Genomic DNA, 16,877 nt, shown 5'->3' on the forward strand with positions numbered 1-16,877 from the left:
ACCCTGGCCCTTGCACTTTTCTAAGCAAGTGCTTAGTCTGCTGAGCTATCTCACCAGCCCTAAAGAAATAATTTTCTACTGTAACACTGTTCAATTCTAAAATTGCTTTATCTGCTACAAGCACAGAGGCTGAAACAAGAGCAAAGTGAGACCCCCACTGTCCAGACCTAAAATGGCCAAGAAAGGCCACTGGTGCTCACAAGTGGGGAGGTCTCTGTCCTTGTCAATGATGTGTGTGGGATCACAGTTTTAAAGATTAGCCACAATGGCTGAAAATGGGAATAATAAAACACTGGCTGCTTTACAGGTCAAAATCTGTCATCAAATTAAGTATTAATTTGGAGACTTCAATTTGCCACAGGACAAACTTTTTAAAGGAACAGATCAAGTTGGATGAAAGTTGGTACCTGTGGAAATAATGGTAAAGTTCAACAAGATCAGCCATCTAATAACAGATTTTAATAGCGGAAGCATTGAGAAAACCTAAAGTAGAACTCACGGAAATCAGTGAAGATAAATGTAAAGCCAGAAGACCTCAGAACAAACCTTTCCCTGAAGTGACGGATGAGTACAAAAATGATGTAAAAGCTAAGCATGGTGGCACATGCCTGTAATCCCAGCATTTGGGATTACATGGTGGTGGTGCATACCTGTAATCCCAGCACTTCAGAAGCTGCAAACAGGAGAATCACTACGAGTCCAAGAGTTTGAGGCCAGCTGGAGCTACAAAGTGAGTTCACAGCCATCCTGAATGCACAGTAAAACTGTCTCAAAATGACCAAAAAAAAGTAAAAAAAATCTGTTCATATTAAAGGCTTCCCAATGGATGTCACCTTTGATGACATCAAAGAATGACTAAAAGATAAATGTCAAGAAGATCAAGGACTGGGGAGATAGCTAGGTGGCCTAAGCACCTGCCTGGCAAGCACAAGGACCCAGGTTTAATCCCTGGTACTGCATGCCATGGTGGCCACTGAAACCAGGCATGGTGGTACACACCTGTAATCCCAGTGCTGGGGAGGCTAAGACAGGAGGATCACTATGGGTCTGAATTGCGTAGTGAGATCCTGTAACAAATAAATAAACAAATAAATAGTTAAAAAAATTAAAAATAAAGAAGGTGGCCAGATAGCTCAGTGGATTAAAGCACCTGCTTAGGCAAATGCAGAGGTCGGTGGTCCGATCCCGCACCTGCTATGCTGGCCCCACCCGCAAGGCACACTGAGATGGTGATTGAGACTGGGCGTGGTGGTGCATACTATAATCCCAGCACTTCAGAAGCTGCAAACAAGAGAATCACTACAAGTCTGATCTGTGTAGTGAGATCCTGTAGTCCCTGTAGAATCTGCACTAAATACAAAAACAAAAAACAAAAAATGATAAAGGTCAAGTACTAAATAACCAGATGAGGAGAACACTGTACAAAGCATTTAAGGGGTCAACACTTTTTTACTATGTTTGATAGCAATGAATTTGATAAGAAGTTTGTAGAAACTCCAGGCCAGAAATACAAAGACACAAACCCACTAATACTTTTTTAAGGAAGATTATTTTGCAAAGAAAAATTAAAGAAATAAAAATAAAATGGAGGCTAAATTAAAAGCTAAACAAAATCCAAGCTCAGTGACACATGTCTATAGTCCCAGCACTTGGGAGGCTGAGACAGGAGGATCGCTGTGAGTTTGTGGGCTACAGAAGGAGACCTTGTCTCAAAAGACAATAAAAGAAAAAAGAAAGAGCTACACAAGAAGAAAAACAAAGGCTGGGTATGGTGGCACATGCCTGTAATTCCAGGGAGGCTGAGCCAGGAGAATCACTGAAAGTTCAAAGCCAGCCTAGGCTACTTAATGAGATACTGTCTTGAATGAAAAAAAAAGGGGGGGGGGAACAAGTTAGCACAAGATACTGAAATAAAATCTCTAAAAGACTGAGTGCTTGCTAAAGTTTTGGGGTGACTTACATAATCAGACCAGTAGAAAAGAGGCACACGTCCTTTTTTTCAAATCATGGTGAAATAACAGTATAGTCTTGGTCAGAGATGCAAAAAAAAGGGGGGGAGGAATAATTAAACAAAATGCCAAGAAACTAGTGGATAAAGCCAAAGATGCAAATAATGACAATCTACCATTAAGAAACAAAGGAGTTATAGGTAGCTGAGTTAAAATTACTATGGGGAGTAAGGGCAAGGTCCTCAAGGAGACAACATGGAAGACAAGACACATTGCAACTGTGGAACAGCCAGGCAGCCTTCAAGACAAAAGATTGATCAAATGCAGCCATATACCTCCCTAGGGATGAGCATCTGGGATTGGCATTCTAATTAGGTATCTATCACATCAGAAAACCAGGAAGAGTCACTAACCCAACTCCTACAGGAAAAGCTCCTTCCCATTTGATCCTGATCAAATCAATTTTACCTAAGCAATTGTGCTTGTAATCTTATTAGTGGACCATAGTTTTGTGCCACCTCATGCGCCACGTCCTATGTTTTCCACCTTAGACCCCACACACACCTCCTGGTTTTACTCTAGAAAAATCCATAGAAATAGCAGACATCTTGGCAACCCAGTTGGTTCTCTTTCTGTTCCTCTCTCAAACAAAAGCTTTCTTTCCCTCAACAAAGAAATTCTGCTCTTAACCTCCACTTTTCCTAAAATTCATTCTCTGGTTTTAGTAAATACAAACTCATCTCAGGTATCTTTCAGTTTGGGAGTTTCATTCTCCTGTAGCAGAGTGACCTGTGAAGCTCTGGAAAGAGGTGGGAGAAAAAGCTTTGAAAAAAACCCATAGATCAACAAGAATCCCTAAATAAATGAATATTCAAAGGTCACAGATTTTTTATTTTTTTTTGACAACTCATACAGAATTTTACTTAACAAAGTAATATGAATTTCACAGTATTTGTTGTAATACATGGTATTGTCTTACAACCAGCTATTCATATTATCAGATATTGGAAGAAGAAAAAACTGGAGCAATGTATAAGAAATTAAGAAAAGAAAAAGTACAAACAATTGAAAAAAAGGAGACGAAGCTAATTAGAGCATTGACTGCTTCTTTCTATTTCCATTTTTTTTTCTTTTTTAAAAATTTTTATTTATTAATTTATTTTTTTGTCCTGTCAGAGGTGAATATTCTATTGGCATCTAAATACTACAAGTGTTTGAATTCAACCAAACATCTAATACTGTCTAGCAGTCTATAATATTAAGGTCACAGATTTAAAGGAAAAGAAAAGCTGCGCAGACGGGGTCTGCTAATGGAAAAGTACAGTTTCAGGACTATAAATATAAAACTACATTTAGTAGTGATAAAGAACGTGGAAATGGTGCTGCTGGACCAGAGAAGTGCAAGAGAAGAAACAAAGAACCACCAGAATCAAAAGAACAGAAAATACTGCTAGAGTCGAGCAGTTTAGTAAACAATTTAATTCATGAGATAACATGTACGAAGTAAAGACTAAATACAACAGCCCAGACTCAAAACGAGCGTTGATTATGACGTTTCAAACAATCCTCCATTTATCCCGCCCCACCAGCCCGGAAGTCCCTCCCCCCGCTGGGCCCGCTTTTCCGTCAGAGGACTGCTTCTGATTGGCTACTTAAACTATTTTGCCTCTGACCGGATGTTGCGTCACGGACAGCGCGCGCAGCCGCCGCAAAGCAGAAGCGGTGGAAGGTCGGCGAGGTGGGGCTTCAGCGTTCGCGGGCCGGCAGGAGAACTTCAAGGAAGAGACCCGGCGCAGAGTTGAGGTACTTCTCTCGCGGTCCATTTTGCGACCCCTCCCCCCACGTCCGTGTTGCTGACCACAGGCTTGGCGGGGCCGCTACGGAGGGCGGAGGCAGCGGCGTCGTAGGCTGCGTCACAGCCGGGCTGCGCGTCGGGGTCGCAGTCCGTGTGAGGTGTCCAGGTGGGAAGGGCAGCACCCTCGGGACCCGGAGCAGACATCCGGGGGCGCGCCCTCGCCGGCTGCCACCTTCTGGGCGGCGAGGTGCTGAGGCTTCCCCGCGGCCGTGCCGTGCCGCACAGCCGCCCCCCGACGGGGACAGGGGCGCGCGCGGGCTGTGGAGCTGCGCGGTTCTTCGGGAGGTAGGTTGGGGCTTTGCTCCAGGTCTCGTCGGAGCGCGCGAGCTGGGGCAAGGCCCGGCCCCCGCGCTCGTCGGTGCTCGCGGAAGCCTCAAGTCTTAAAAACGTAGGCGCTGTGTCATGCAGAGTTAGCAAAGGTGCCAGGTTCAGAAGTCAACACCTGCGCGGTGCGGAAGCGATTCCAGCCGTGGGCCCCCACCCGACTTGGAGGCCGGTGTGAACTTGACCCCTGCCCCAGTTTGGTTTCGGTGTCAGGAGAATGCGTGTGGTCAGTCAGCTGATGTAACGCCATGACAGTGCCAGCTAGGTTCGGTATTTCTTCAGAAGATATATGTTCAGTGTTGTACATCCTCCATACAAGCAGCTACAGTGTGGAGTTATTTAACTTTGGGGTTACAACATATATTCCAGATCCTTTTTTTTTTTTTTTTTCTTTCTTTTCTTTTTCTTTTTTTCCTTCGGGACGGGGATTGAACTCAGGCACTTACGCTTGCCAGGGAAGCGCTTATTCCACTGAGCCATCTCCCCTGCCGCTCGGGTCCCACTTTCAAAGGTAGAATCTCTGGGAAATAATGTAAGATTGAGGCGTTTATATTTTATACGTCTTTCACGGCTTCAAAAGATGTAGGCTGAGAGCACTGCAGTCTGAACACTGTTTTGGGCGTTTTTGTTACAAGTGGAGGAAATGAGACACAGTGGTCATTTGCCTAAGATTCATTGCAAGCCATTACTGGTTGCAGAGCTGGCTTACACTTGTCATCTCAGTCTTACCTGAGTGTCCCCTATTTGTTGCAGAAGGACATGCAACTCAGTTCTGGTCCGTTGTTTATCTGGCATAATTCACCCTAGAGCTGACCCTGCTTCTCTTTTGGAATCACCACCAAAGGAGTACTAGTTAACCTGAGGGAAACCTGAGTGATAGCAGAGTTTACTTTGAAAAAGTGAATGTCCTTTATGTACTTGGAGAAAGGCTTGTGGACTAGCTTTATTTAATTTGAATATCATATCTATTTGGCTTCTCTGGCTTTTAGCCTTGTAATAGAATGTGACCTCTAAGAATTAATTACTTATCTCAGCCTTACATGACATTTTTCATGTGTTCAGAAGTTACACATTCTGCTTCAAGTCTTCCCATTAAATGCTGGTATAAAGCTTAAGTCACAATTGCATTTTTAAAAGCAATCACAGACTCTGTAATCACTGCTGAATAGCAACATTTATTCTGTGGTACACATATAACTTATGGAGTCATACATGTTGGTCGGACTGATTATAAACTTAATTTGGTAGCTCCGAACTGGGTTCTTTGGAGTGGGATTCTTGAATTGGAAGGCATCAGCAGAAGAGTCCTCTCTGAAGAGGGGTTTCACTGTGCAGTTTTTGCTGGCCTTGAACTCACTTTGTAGTCCAGGCTATCTTCAAACTCGTGTATGCTCCTGCCACAGCCTCCCAACAGGTGAGGGGTGGGAGTCTTTCTAGTCTACTTCTATGGATCCTTTTCTTAATGTTTTTGTTTTCTGTTTGTGTTTCTAACTAGCATTTCAGATCTTCTTGGTGAACCAGGACATCACTATGCTGGCTGCAAGGCTTGTGTGTCTCCGGACACTACCTTCTAGGGTGTTCCACCCAGCATTCACCAAGGTCTCCTCTCCCGTTGTGAAGAATTCAATCACAAAGAATCAATGGCTCTTAACACCCAGCAGAGTAAGGATACCAGGGATTTGTTTTCAGTGTCTCCTGTGTAGTTCAGGCTGGCCTTGAACTCACTGTATAGCCTAGGCTGGCCTGAGCTGTCAGTTCTGCCTTAACCTCAACCCTGAATGTTGGGATTAACAGGCATGTGCCACTGCACCTGGCAATAATCTGTTTTTGTATTGTTTATCTGTGTTTCTTTACGCCCTTAAGACTGATTTGAGAGTTGGACTGGGTTGGTTTGAGCAGAATATGAAGCATCCTGCCTTTAGTGACTAAAACAATTTATTGAAACAATTAACAGTAATATTGATGTCAAGTCTTTTCTTTCCACCAATTTTATGTCATTCTGGCCCCTCTTTATCCTGTATGAAAAACGGTAACTTTTTCATTGCTTTCAGGCTCTTAGGATTTCTACTCAGAAAGTAATCTGAGAATTATATGGTAGAAAATCATGCTTGAGACAGAATTATATGGTAGAAAATCATGCGTGAGACTTATAGTTAAATGCTTCAGCTCTCATTGGAGAATTATAAGATTATAAAAAATTGTCAAATTTGTCAGGTTAGTCCTTTTTCTTTTACAGCACATTTCAACTCTAACATTCAAAGGAGTAGTTTTTAAGGTGTGAGATAATTTAGGTGAATAAACATCTAGAAAAACAGAACTTTCTGTTAACTGTTGGTATGTTAAGAAAAACCCAGAACAAAGGCAGTAGCCTTATCTCCCCTTTGCTTTGTCTTCAGGAGAGGGACTTTTGTTGAGCCCATTATCTGGATAACAACATAGCTATTTTTTAAATGCAGTTTTTAAAATGTTAATAAAGGGCTGGGGAATAGCCCAAGTTCGATTCGGTACCACATGCCATGCCAGCTCCTGAAACCTGTAATCCCAGCACTGGGAAGGCTGACACAGGAGGATCAAAAAAGTGTCTGAACTGTGTAGCAAGACGCTGTATCAAAATAAAGAAAAAAAATGTTAGTCTTAAAATTCAAGAATTTTAGGTATATGAGTAAAATCTATAATTCAAAGGTATTCTGAAACTTAAACTAAAAAGTGTATATTAAATTACTGTATCACTTTGAAAATGCAGGGCAAGTAGGTCTACGTATAATACTTCTAGTGATAATTTTTGTACAGACATTACATTATAAAAAGCATCATATTGTTGTAAACAGACTGTTCTAGTACAAAGTGATCTTCTGTTTATTGTTTCGGTGTGGATTATCTGTCTTTGTTTGCGCTATCAGGAATATGCCACCAGGTCAAGACTTGGAATCCGCCGTGGGAAAACTGCCCAAGAACTCAAAGAGGCAGCACTGGAACCATCAATGGAAAAAGCATATAAAAGTAGGTGGCAGACTTTAGCTTTTAAAAAACTTGAAGCCCATAATGTTTTTAACCATGGACAGCCTCCTAAGATAGCACAAACTTGCGCATATGTGCATTTTCTGGTGGTGTAAACAGCCACATTACTATTCTAGGATCTGATGACCTCAGAAAGATTAGTATTTTGAAGTGGGTTTGGTTTTACTTTCACCTGTTTTTAGAATAAAATTATTAGCAGGCCATGATCTGAAAGTTTTATAAGAAAATTCATTTGGAATTATGGAGAATCTTCATTTAGGTGTGTTGTAATACCTGTCCACATCTCAAAGTCAGTCACTTTGGTTCACATTTTGAATTCTAGCTTTGCAGCATTAAAACTAGATTATTAATCTTCTGAAACCTAACCAGCAGTACTAGTGCATCTTAATAGTCTTATAAATGTCAGTATGTTACAGTATCAATATATTGTGAAGAGAGCCCTAATCAGGAATCCTTATAATAGTTGTTTCTTTTCTTTTTTTCTTTTTTAAAGGTAGTTGTTTCTGATTAGTAGGTTGGCCCTAGAGAAGAAATCATAAATAAGATAGCAGTAGCATAGTTGACACTCTTAGTCAACACATTTAGAAAGGAGTAAGATGCTCTTCATCAGCATTGATTTCCATCAAGGAAAAGTTGTAATCGGTCAGAGTGGTGCATGCCAGTGATTCCAGCCCTTGGGAGGATGTAGCAGAAGGTTTACCATAAGTTCAGCCAGGAGGCCAGGCTGAATTACATACTGAGACCCTATCTCAACAAAACCACCACCAAAAAGAGAAAGCAAGTGAACTGATAAGTTGATAGTTCTGTAAATAAAAACACCTTCCTTAAGTCTACTGCATAGGCACTGATGACATTTCTTTTACCCTATTCTTTTCTTTTTTTTTACGGAACCAGGGATTGAACTCAGGCCCTTGTGCTTGCCAGGGAAGCGCCTATTCCATGAGCCATCTCCCCACTCCCCCTATTCTTTCTTGACCCCATGTAAAACTTTATATTTTTTTTAATACCAGTTTAGACCTGGTGTGGATGACTGGCATTTCCTTTATTTTACTAAAAACCCCAGACTGCTATTTATAAAGTAATGTGCATCACAGATATATCCATGTCTACAGACACTGCCCTCAGCTATTGTTGCAATGAGGTTGAAGGTTAATCAAGCCTGGTCCTCTCCTTGTTGTGATTATTTCATCTTTATTCTTAGGAGTGTCCATTTCTGTTGATCTACCTTTGAGGATGTTTATAGTCTCCATGTGGATTATGACTGTTAGGGAGACACAGTGCTGTGATGTGTCCCTTCATAAATGTTTAAAGCCTTACCTGCACTTTGAGACTGACAGTATTCACTTGCACTCTCTCCTGTATTCTGCAGTTGAACAGTTAGGAAGATATATTGTTGCTGGAGGGGCTGCTGTTGGTCTTGGAGCACTGTGCTACTATGGCTTGGGAATGTCTAACGAGATAGGAGCGATTGAAAAGGCTGTGTAAGTAAACTACTCTCAAAAATCTTTAAAAGGTCATAAAAACAAAATACGTTTTTTCTTGTTTAGCTTTTTAGTCACTTTTGAAATATTTATATCCAGGCTTTATCTTTGTGTGTATAGGAGTACTTCTTTGGCACATATTTATTGTAGCTTATATCCACATCTTTTACAAAGGCTATATATGTTTAAGCAAAGAAAGAATGTTACTTTTAGTATAAGCCAAGTGCTTATGTTTTATGTAATCTTTATGGTAACTCAGTTTATGCTAATGTTTACTGTTCCATAATAAACTAATTAAATAAGATGACTGTTAAAAGTGATTTAATTGCAAGGTCACCTAGCTAGTAAATGATTCAGCCAGAATTCATAGCCTTTGTTCTGTGCACTGACCACACTGTGTTTGTTACAGAATTTGGCCTCAATATGTGAGAGATAGGATACATTCCACCTACATGTACTTGGCAGGAAGTATTGGTTTAACAGCTTTGTCTGCCTTGGCAGTAGCTAGAAGTCCTGTTCTCATGAACTTCATGATGAGAGGCTCTTGGGTGGTAAGTAAGCTGGTTTTCGTTTCTCTTTCCGCCTAAAGATCAAATGATTAGGTCAAGTATTGGGGTACTAAATAGAAAAATACTAAATTGGATAAATTTTTGCTCAGTTGATCATATGAATTCATATGATCATATGAATTAGCTGAGCAGAGGAGAAAGTACATTCTTACTATTTATTGAATTCAATTCTCTATTGAATATACATTTTAATAGAACCAAATATGATACATAAACTTATTGGATCGTTCTTAACTACAATAAATGGCAGGCAGGCTCTATTATGTAGCAGTTCCCTAAAAATTAAAGCAAATTCAAAAACATCTTAAAGATAAGTGAAAAATACTAATCAAAAATATTGAAGCATTCTGCTATACGAGTAGAATAATTCAACATTATTCCTAAGTTTATTAACCTTACAAAATATTTTATATTTAATAAGTACTAATTGAATACTTGCTATTTTGCTAGATACCAAAATATGATTTCAGATGTGGGCCCTATTTTTCTGCTGATAGAAGAGATGAATTGTACAAGATACACAATGGATTTTGGGTTTTCATAGAAAATTGCTACATTCAAGTGTTTCACCTAAAGTGTTTCTTCAAATTTTTAATTTCTCTGTAATGTTTTCTAGTTTTCTGTACATAGGTCTTACAAATTTTGTAGTGAGATTTATCACTATATTTCAGTACTCATAACTGATACGTTTTGTTTTTGTTCCCATGAAGTTAAAGTGTACTTATTTTTCAATAAACATTTATTATTATTTTTAAAAGATACACAGTAGGAAGTGGAAAGTGCAAAATCAGTTGAAAGATTGTTTTGGTCTTGGACTGTTTAAGGAAGGAGACACATTTCATTGGGGTTGTTGAAGGCCAGTGCGTTTTATTTTAGAAGTTGACAAGAACAGTCCTAATCTTCCAAACAGCTTGAGCAAAGGGAAAGAGGTAGGAAGCCCTAGATTGAAAGGGGGTTTATAATCCCATTAGAGTAGAGCTTCAAGTATTTGCATAATCTGAGGCTGGAAGAAGAGGGCGTGCTGGGTTTCCAAGCTGAGGTGAGTATCTGTGCCGTCAGACGTCTTTAAAGAGCCTGGCACAGCAGAGATAACATTTGTATCTGTATTAGGACCTGATGTGTAAGAGACAGGGCAGCATGTGTGCCAGCTAGTTGTATCTTTGTGAGATATGAATCAAGGGTAATAGGAACTAAACTATACCAGTAAATGAGAAGCTGAGGGAAGAGAGACATAGGTTCGTAACAGGTTACCCTTTTGGGAGCCCAAATCCATGACATTTCTACTACATTCTCTTTCACAGTAGCCACAGTAGCATAGTAGTTTTAACTTTTTTTCTTTTTTTTTTTTTGAGACAGTCACGCTGTGTAGCTTAGGCTAGCCCTGAACTTGCTGTATAGCCCAGGTTGCCCTCAAACTCTTAGCAGTCCTCCTGCCTCAGTCTTGCAAGTAGTGCACAGATGTGTGCCACCACACCCAGCTTGATACTTCTGTAGTTTTAGGATTATACTTTTCAAGTGGTTGTCCTGAATCTCCTAGCCTAGAGGTTCATGAAGGCACAGAATGAACATGGCAAGACTTGAGTGTGCAAGACTTCAAAGAAGTGTTGTGTGGGGGCCATTTCCTCAACCCTCTGCAATAGAGTACCTCTCTCGACTGCTCGGGGAGCTCCAGTAAAATAGTTGGGAAGCCTAACACTGGTGCTCGAGGGGTGAACATGCAGTGTCTGGAGGTGATACACCTGGGTGGATGGTGCGTGGAGAGTGACTAACTGCTAGAAAAAGCTGCTGAGATGAGGACTTAGTTAGTGAACCTGATTAGCATGGAGGTGTTCGAGTAGGAGGCTGGGACAAGTCAATCACAAGTGCAAGCCCATGCTCAGCACCTTAGTAACTCAGCAAGACCCTATTTGAAAACAAAAACCTAAAAAAGAGCTGGAATGAAACTTTGGTATATGCTCTGCCTATTGAGCGTAGCTGGAATACAGACTGCAGAAAGGTGAAAGGCAGGGTAGACTGAATTGTGAAGGATAACAGTAAAATATCTGAAAACCTTATTCACATAGGATATGTGAAGTGATTTTTTGTTTTCCTACTGGACAGTGATGAAGTGGAACCCAGTATGATTTTCTGTATGTATTGGGACTTTCTCATCCTCTACAAACACAGCTTTGTATTAGAGATTGAGCATTCTGTTGCCCATGGGGTCAGACATTATATGACCCAGTTATGTGCCCATGGGATTGTTGGCATCTGAAACTTACTTTGTAGCCCAGGTTGGTCTTGAATTTGCAGTGATCCACCTGCCTCAGCCTCCCAAGTGCTGGGATTACAGGTGTGCATCACCATGCCTGGCTATATCCTTTTTGTTATGTACAAAGAACGTTTGTTACAACAATGAAAATTTAAGATACACAAAAGGAATAAGGACCAAGATAGCTATAAATCTGGGAGGATGCAATGTGGATTCTGTGCAGCCCTATTTTTCATATCCTATGAATAGTATTTATTTACCCCTTCTTTTTCAGCTTTTTATCAAATAAGCAATTCAAGGCACTGTTCTGTTTTTGTGTCTATCTTTAGTTAGTAGGTTATATCTGATCTTTCAATGCTGTTGAGTTATATTAAAGTCTATTTTTTTTATCAATAAGCTTTGTGTGGTGGCCCGTAATTGTCAGCACTCTAGGAGGCTGAGACAAGAGGATCACTGAGTCCAGGCCCAGTCTCGGCAACTTAGTGATTCAGCAAGACCCTATCTCAAAGCTTTAAGAAAGAGCTAGGGATGTGGCTGAGTGTGAAGCCTTGGATTCAATCCCTGTTACTACAAAAAATGTTATTTTCACCCTGAAGTTCCAAGGTTCTTGTTTCACCTCTCTGATAAAGAGTAAACTTGTTAAAAGATGATGGCTCCTGGCAGGACTCCACTCCTGTAGTTGAAACTGTCTGCAGTACCTCATATCTGACAGTAGGGGGCCCTCTTGCTAATACACCCAGTGCCTAGAATGTACTAGAAAAATGTAAGATTCAGTTTATTGTCTTTTCAACCTAATTTAGTGCCTAATTGTACTTGAAACTTGTGGGTTTGTGCTTTGCCTTTATTTAAGGATCCCATCTGCTTTATAATGTATCTTTCAGACAATTGGTGCAACTTTTGCAGCCATGATTGGAGCTGGAATGCTGGTGCGATCCATACCATATGAAAAACATCCAGGCCAAAAGCATCTTGCCTGGTTGCTCCATTCTGGTATGTTCTAAGTTGTGAGACTGCTTAGAGGACTGCGCATTGTAAGTGACTTTTGACAAAAAGTCAACATAATTTTCTGCAGTAGTTAGTAATCCCATCGTCAGACCTTTACTTTGAAAGAATGATTCTCTGGGTCGCCGCAGCAGGACGGCTCCTGTCCCCCTTCTGGAGAGCTGCCTTATCCTCGTGGCTCTGGGTCCTCTGGAGTTTGCCTTGAACGTCCCTCTGTAAAATAAGTGTTTTTGACATTTCCTTTGCAAACCTAATGTGAAGTATGTTTTGTAATAGGGAAGTTTATATTCTTTTTCCATTAAAATGGCAATGAAAAAAAAAAAAGAATGATTCTAAGACGATAGACACTCTGAAAATAGAGCTTGTCTCCTTGTAATGGTGTCAAGTAAGTAGACATTGACTACTGTGTTTTGTCTGTTACCAGGAAGATGTTGACTCTGATACATGTCACTTGAGTTGCTTTTGTAAGGTGTCTTCAGAAAAACTTTATACAGAAAGTTACTAAAAACTTGTTGCAAATTGCAAAATTTGTGAGAATCCTAATAGTACTGTCCTGTGTAGAATTCCTTTATCCAATGCCTTTCTCAAAGCAGCATGTATTTTTAAGTTAGCCATCTTCATGAAACAAAACAGGTAAGAAGCCTAAATAGAAAAGAAAGAAATAATAAAAAACACAACCTGGCATAATAAGGAACGCCAATCAAACAAAGATAAAGAAAAATAACAAAATTCCTCCGGTGCTCACATTTTTGTGGTAGCAACCAAATTGAATCTCAGAAATGCTGTGTACTCCTGCTGAGTTTGTAGTAGGCTTTGTGCTGGGTATAGGTTGACCTTGGCCTCTGGATGTGGGGGCTGGGACTAGTCTTCAGCACACAGCATTCTGGACATCCACCTCTCACCCTGATTGTATCTTAAGGTGCTTTCCTGGTTACTGCGTGCCCTCGAGTAGGGAAAACCTGAGGTGGTTCCCAGACCCTTCACAGTTGGCTCCTTCCAAGCCCTGCCCAGCGTCCTCTGTCTCCACTGATTCCTTGTACACACTGGTCATTGTCCCACTGCAGGCCACAGCTGTTTGCCTGCTTATTGCCACTGGGCCAAGTGGCATTGCCACTCTGCTGGTCTCAGACTGGGGGGTGTTCCCAGTCCTTTGTTTTTAGGGCTAACCCTGGCTTTTGGTGGCCATCACCGTGGTGTCTAGGTGACTCCAGCTCCTGCTTCTCAGCACAGTTCCCATAGTCTGCTCCCACTGCCAGCAGTATACTGTGACTGGCTGGGTCTTCCCTCATGGCACTGTGGAACATTGGAGTGAAGGGTGAAGCCACCCGGGACTGTCCTGCTAGTTTGTCCCACAGAGAACGGTGGCTCTGCCTGCCTGCTCCCATTCAGCATGTTTTGTCTGTGTGCTGGAGCACCACACCGGTTAACCTCACTCACCCATCGCTGACTCACACCTCACTGCTGCTTCCAACTCTGCCATGTGCCAGCTGGTCCTGCCTACAAGAGTGCACCAGCATCGGGCTGCTGGCTCTCATCCTCATGGAGAAGAGTGGCCCTTATTACTTCCTCTACAAGTGTCAGTCTTGCCCAAGAGATGCACTCATTTGAGGATGAAGGTAGCTCTGTACCTGTTCTAAGACTATGCTTAAGAGAGGGTAATTTGTTCTGCTTAGCATTGAAACAGTGCCTTCTCCAAAGTGGTTTTCTAATTAAAGAGCTCATGTACTTTTGCTAATTTGTGTTTTTCCTACTTTGATTTTCTATGAAAATGTTTGAAAAATAGGATAACTAATATTTTATAAGCTGTGAATATATTCCCTAGCGCACAGAGTAACTACAGGGTCTGTCAGGAACCTCCTGCATTTCCAGTTTACTATCATTTGTTTTTCCTCTCATTTTACTTTATTCTCTATATTGGTAACAGTAGAGTTGACCTAGAATTTTTTTAAAACTTTTTATCTGGATTTTTACATGTTGAAAACACATGGAACTTTGCAGTTACTAAAAATACAGATTAGTGAGCCAAAACCATTTGAGTAGGAATATATTAATGGTGTCATACAGAATTTGGATAGTTACAGTTTGGGTTATGAAGCAGAGTGTTGTATCATCAAGAGGGAAAACCTTTTAGGATCACGATGTGTAGCAGTGCAGTGCAGTGCAGCGCAGCGGCTCCAGGGAACACATCGAAAGCAATGTATTCCTTTGGTTGGTCCTACTGATGCTTACCAATGATACGTGCTTTCCCTAGGTGTGATGGGTGCAGTGGTGGCACCTCTGACCCTATTGGGCGGCCCTCTCCTTGTCAGAGCTGCATGGTGCACTGCTGGCATCGTGGGCGGCCTGTCCACCGTGGCCATGTGTGCACCCAGTGAGAAGTTCCTGAACATGGGAGCACCCCTGGGCGTGGGCCTGGGTCTCGTCTTCGCAGCATCACTAGGTAAGCTGCTGTGCCTTTGACACTTAGGCCTTGATTTCCTGTGCTCTTTAAGTTCTGAAGTAAGTACCTTAATTCCTCAAGAATCATGTTTAAAGATGTACTAATTGATTGCTTTTTGTTGTTTGATCTCTTTTAAACCTTGGCATACCGCCAGCCGTTACCTTTGGTTTTACAGATGCATCTAAAATGGTCTTACAACATAGGGATTGCCCTGGTGTAAGAACCTTCCTGAATTGTGGGGTACATGCCACCTCCTTTGAACTCTGTTGTAAATATAATTGTAGCCCACAAGCCTGAAATGTCATATTTTCTGCAAGGTATACCAAAGAGATTTTTTGGGGGGGAGGGGGGCGGGTATGGGGAGGTTTGAGACAGGGTTTCACCAGGTAGCTCAGGCTAGCCCCACAGCAATCGTCCTGCTCCCCAAAGAGCTTTTTAAATAGTGTATAAATCTAGGGGCTGGGGAGATGGCTCCTTGAATAAGTGCTTGCCTGGCAAGTACAAGGGCCTGAGTTCAATCCCTGGTTCCGCCCAAAAAAAAAAAAAAAAACAACAGACAATGTCTCAAAATAGAAATCTAGGTCTGGGAAATTCTTTTTTAAAAAGACACAAAATCTTACTTCTTTTCTTGATTTTGGTTTCAGGATCGATGTTTATTCCACCTACCACTGTGGCTGGTTCCACTCTGTACACAGTGGCAGTGTATGGTGGATTAGTTCTTTTCAGCATGTTCCTTCTGCATGATACTCAGAAAGTGATCAAACGTGCAGAACTAACACCAATGTATGGAGCTCAAAAGTATGACCCCATCAACTCGTAAGTAACGCTTTCACCTATTACTCCTGTGTAAGTAGGTCATGATAAAGCACCACAAGGTTAGTGGCTCCAGACAACAGAAATTATTATCTTCAGCATCAAGGGATCATCCAGGCTGGTACCTTCTGAGAGAATCTTGTACTGTGTTGCTGTCTTCATTCCTTGTTTCCTCTGATAGTCCATGATATTCTGTAGCTCTACGTGTAACACCCTAGTCTCTAAGTCAGACTTCACCTGTCATTTTCCCTATGTCTGTCCGTCTTTTTTTTTTTTTTTTGGTTTGTTTGTTTGTTTGTTTGTTTTATCTTGAGACCCTAGGCAGTGCAGGCTGGCTTCGAACTTCTTTATGTAGCCCAGACTGACCTCAGACTCTGGCGATCCTCCTGCCTCAGCCTCCCAAGTACTGGGATTGTAGGTGTGCACTACCACACCCAGCTTCTTCTCATTTCATTATGAGACCACCAGTAATACTGGAATAAAGGCCCACTGTATTCTAGTGTGACTGGATCTTAACCTGCATCTTAATCACATCTTCAAGAATCATATCTGTAAATCAAATCATATTCATAGGTGCCAGGATTAGGATTGACTGCACGTGTGTTTATGGGGGCACAAGTCAATCTACAGCAGTGGCTTTGTTGAATTTTACTATTTTGTTTCTATTGCAGTTTATTGCTGTAGTAAATTATATACTTGTGTATGGAGAAAAATCTCATTGTATTACAACTAAGTAGAGCATTTAGGTATTCATTCACTTAAAATACTGTACTATTTATTGGAAGATGTCCATAATTGACAAATTTTTACAAGGAAAAATGTAAAGATCTCTTATTTCTAAAAATTAGAAATTCTTCAGTATCAAGATTCCTCCTCAAAGAAACTCAACTTTAATTGATATCTACCATTATAATATTATTGCTTCTCCTCTAGGATTCTACCAAAATTGTTTTATTTATATATAAGGTTTTCTAGTGTTTCATAATACTATCAAATTTCTGAATAATTCTTAATGTAGGGTTTGAAAAGCTTAGATTTGTAGCACTTTCCTTTACTAAACTGGGTGAATTATATTTTGAATTTATACTGTGTCTATTAAATTTTTTTAAAGGTGTCTGATTTTGTCTTTTGTTTTTCTTTAAATTTTATTTTACTTTATGTAGTATAAACAAAAA

General features: G+C 40.9%; 1 protein-coding gene and 1 pseudogene across 1 annotated transcript in view; both read left to right on the forward strand.

The window, feature by feature from the left end:
* Positions 1-265: 265 nt before the first annotated feature.
* On the forward strand, positions 266-2,157 carry LOC101583957 (annotated as a pseudogene).
* Positions 2,158-3,620: 1,463 nt separating this feature from the next.
* Positions 3,621-16,877, forward strand: part of Ghitm (growth hormone inducible transmembrane protein) — a 21,565-nt gene continuing 8,308 nt past the window's right edge. Inside the window, exons 1-8 of the mRNA XM_004641219.2 lie at positions 3,621-3,752; positions 5,624-5,790; positions 7,029-7,128; positions 8,516-8,627; positions 9,037-9,178; positions 12,329-12,437; positions 14,701-14,889; positions 15,534-15,705. Of these exons, the coding sequence (XP_004641276.1) occupies positions 5,659-5,790; positions 7,029-7,128; positions 8,516-8,627; positions 9,037-9,178; positions 12,329-12,437; positions 14,701-14,889; positions 15,534-15,705 (956 nt within the window). The 5' untranslated portion in view covers positions 3,621-3,752; positions 5,624-5,658. The remainder of the gene's footprint in view (positions 3,753-5,623; positions 5,791-7,028; positions 7,129-8,515; positions 8,628-9,036; positions 9,179-12,328; positions 12,438-14,700; positions 14,890-15,533; positions 15,706-16,877) is intronic.

Source organism: Octodon degus, unplaced genomic scaffold, assembly GCF_000260255.1.
Source record: "Octodon degus isolate 3935 unplaced genomic scaffold, OctDeg1.0 scaffold00132, whole genome shotgun sequence".
NCBI classification, from domain to species: Eukaryota; Metazoa; Chordata; class Mammalia; order Rodentia; family Octodontidae; genus Octodon; species Octodon degus.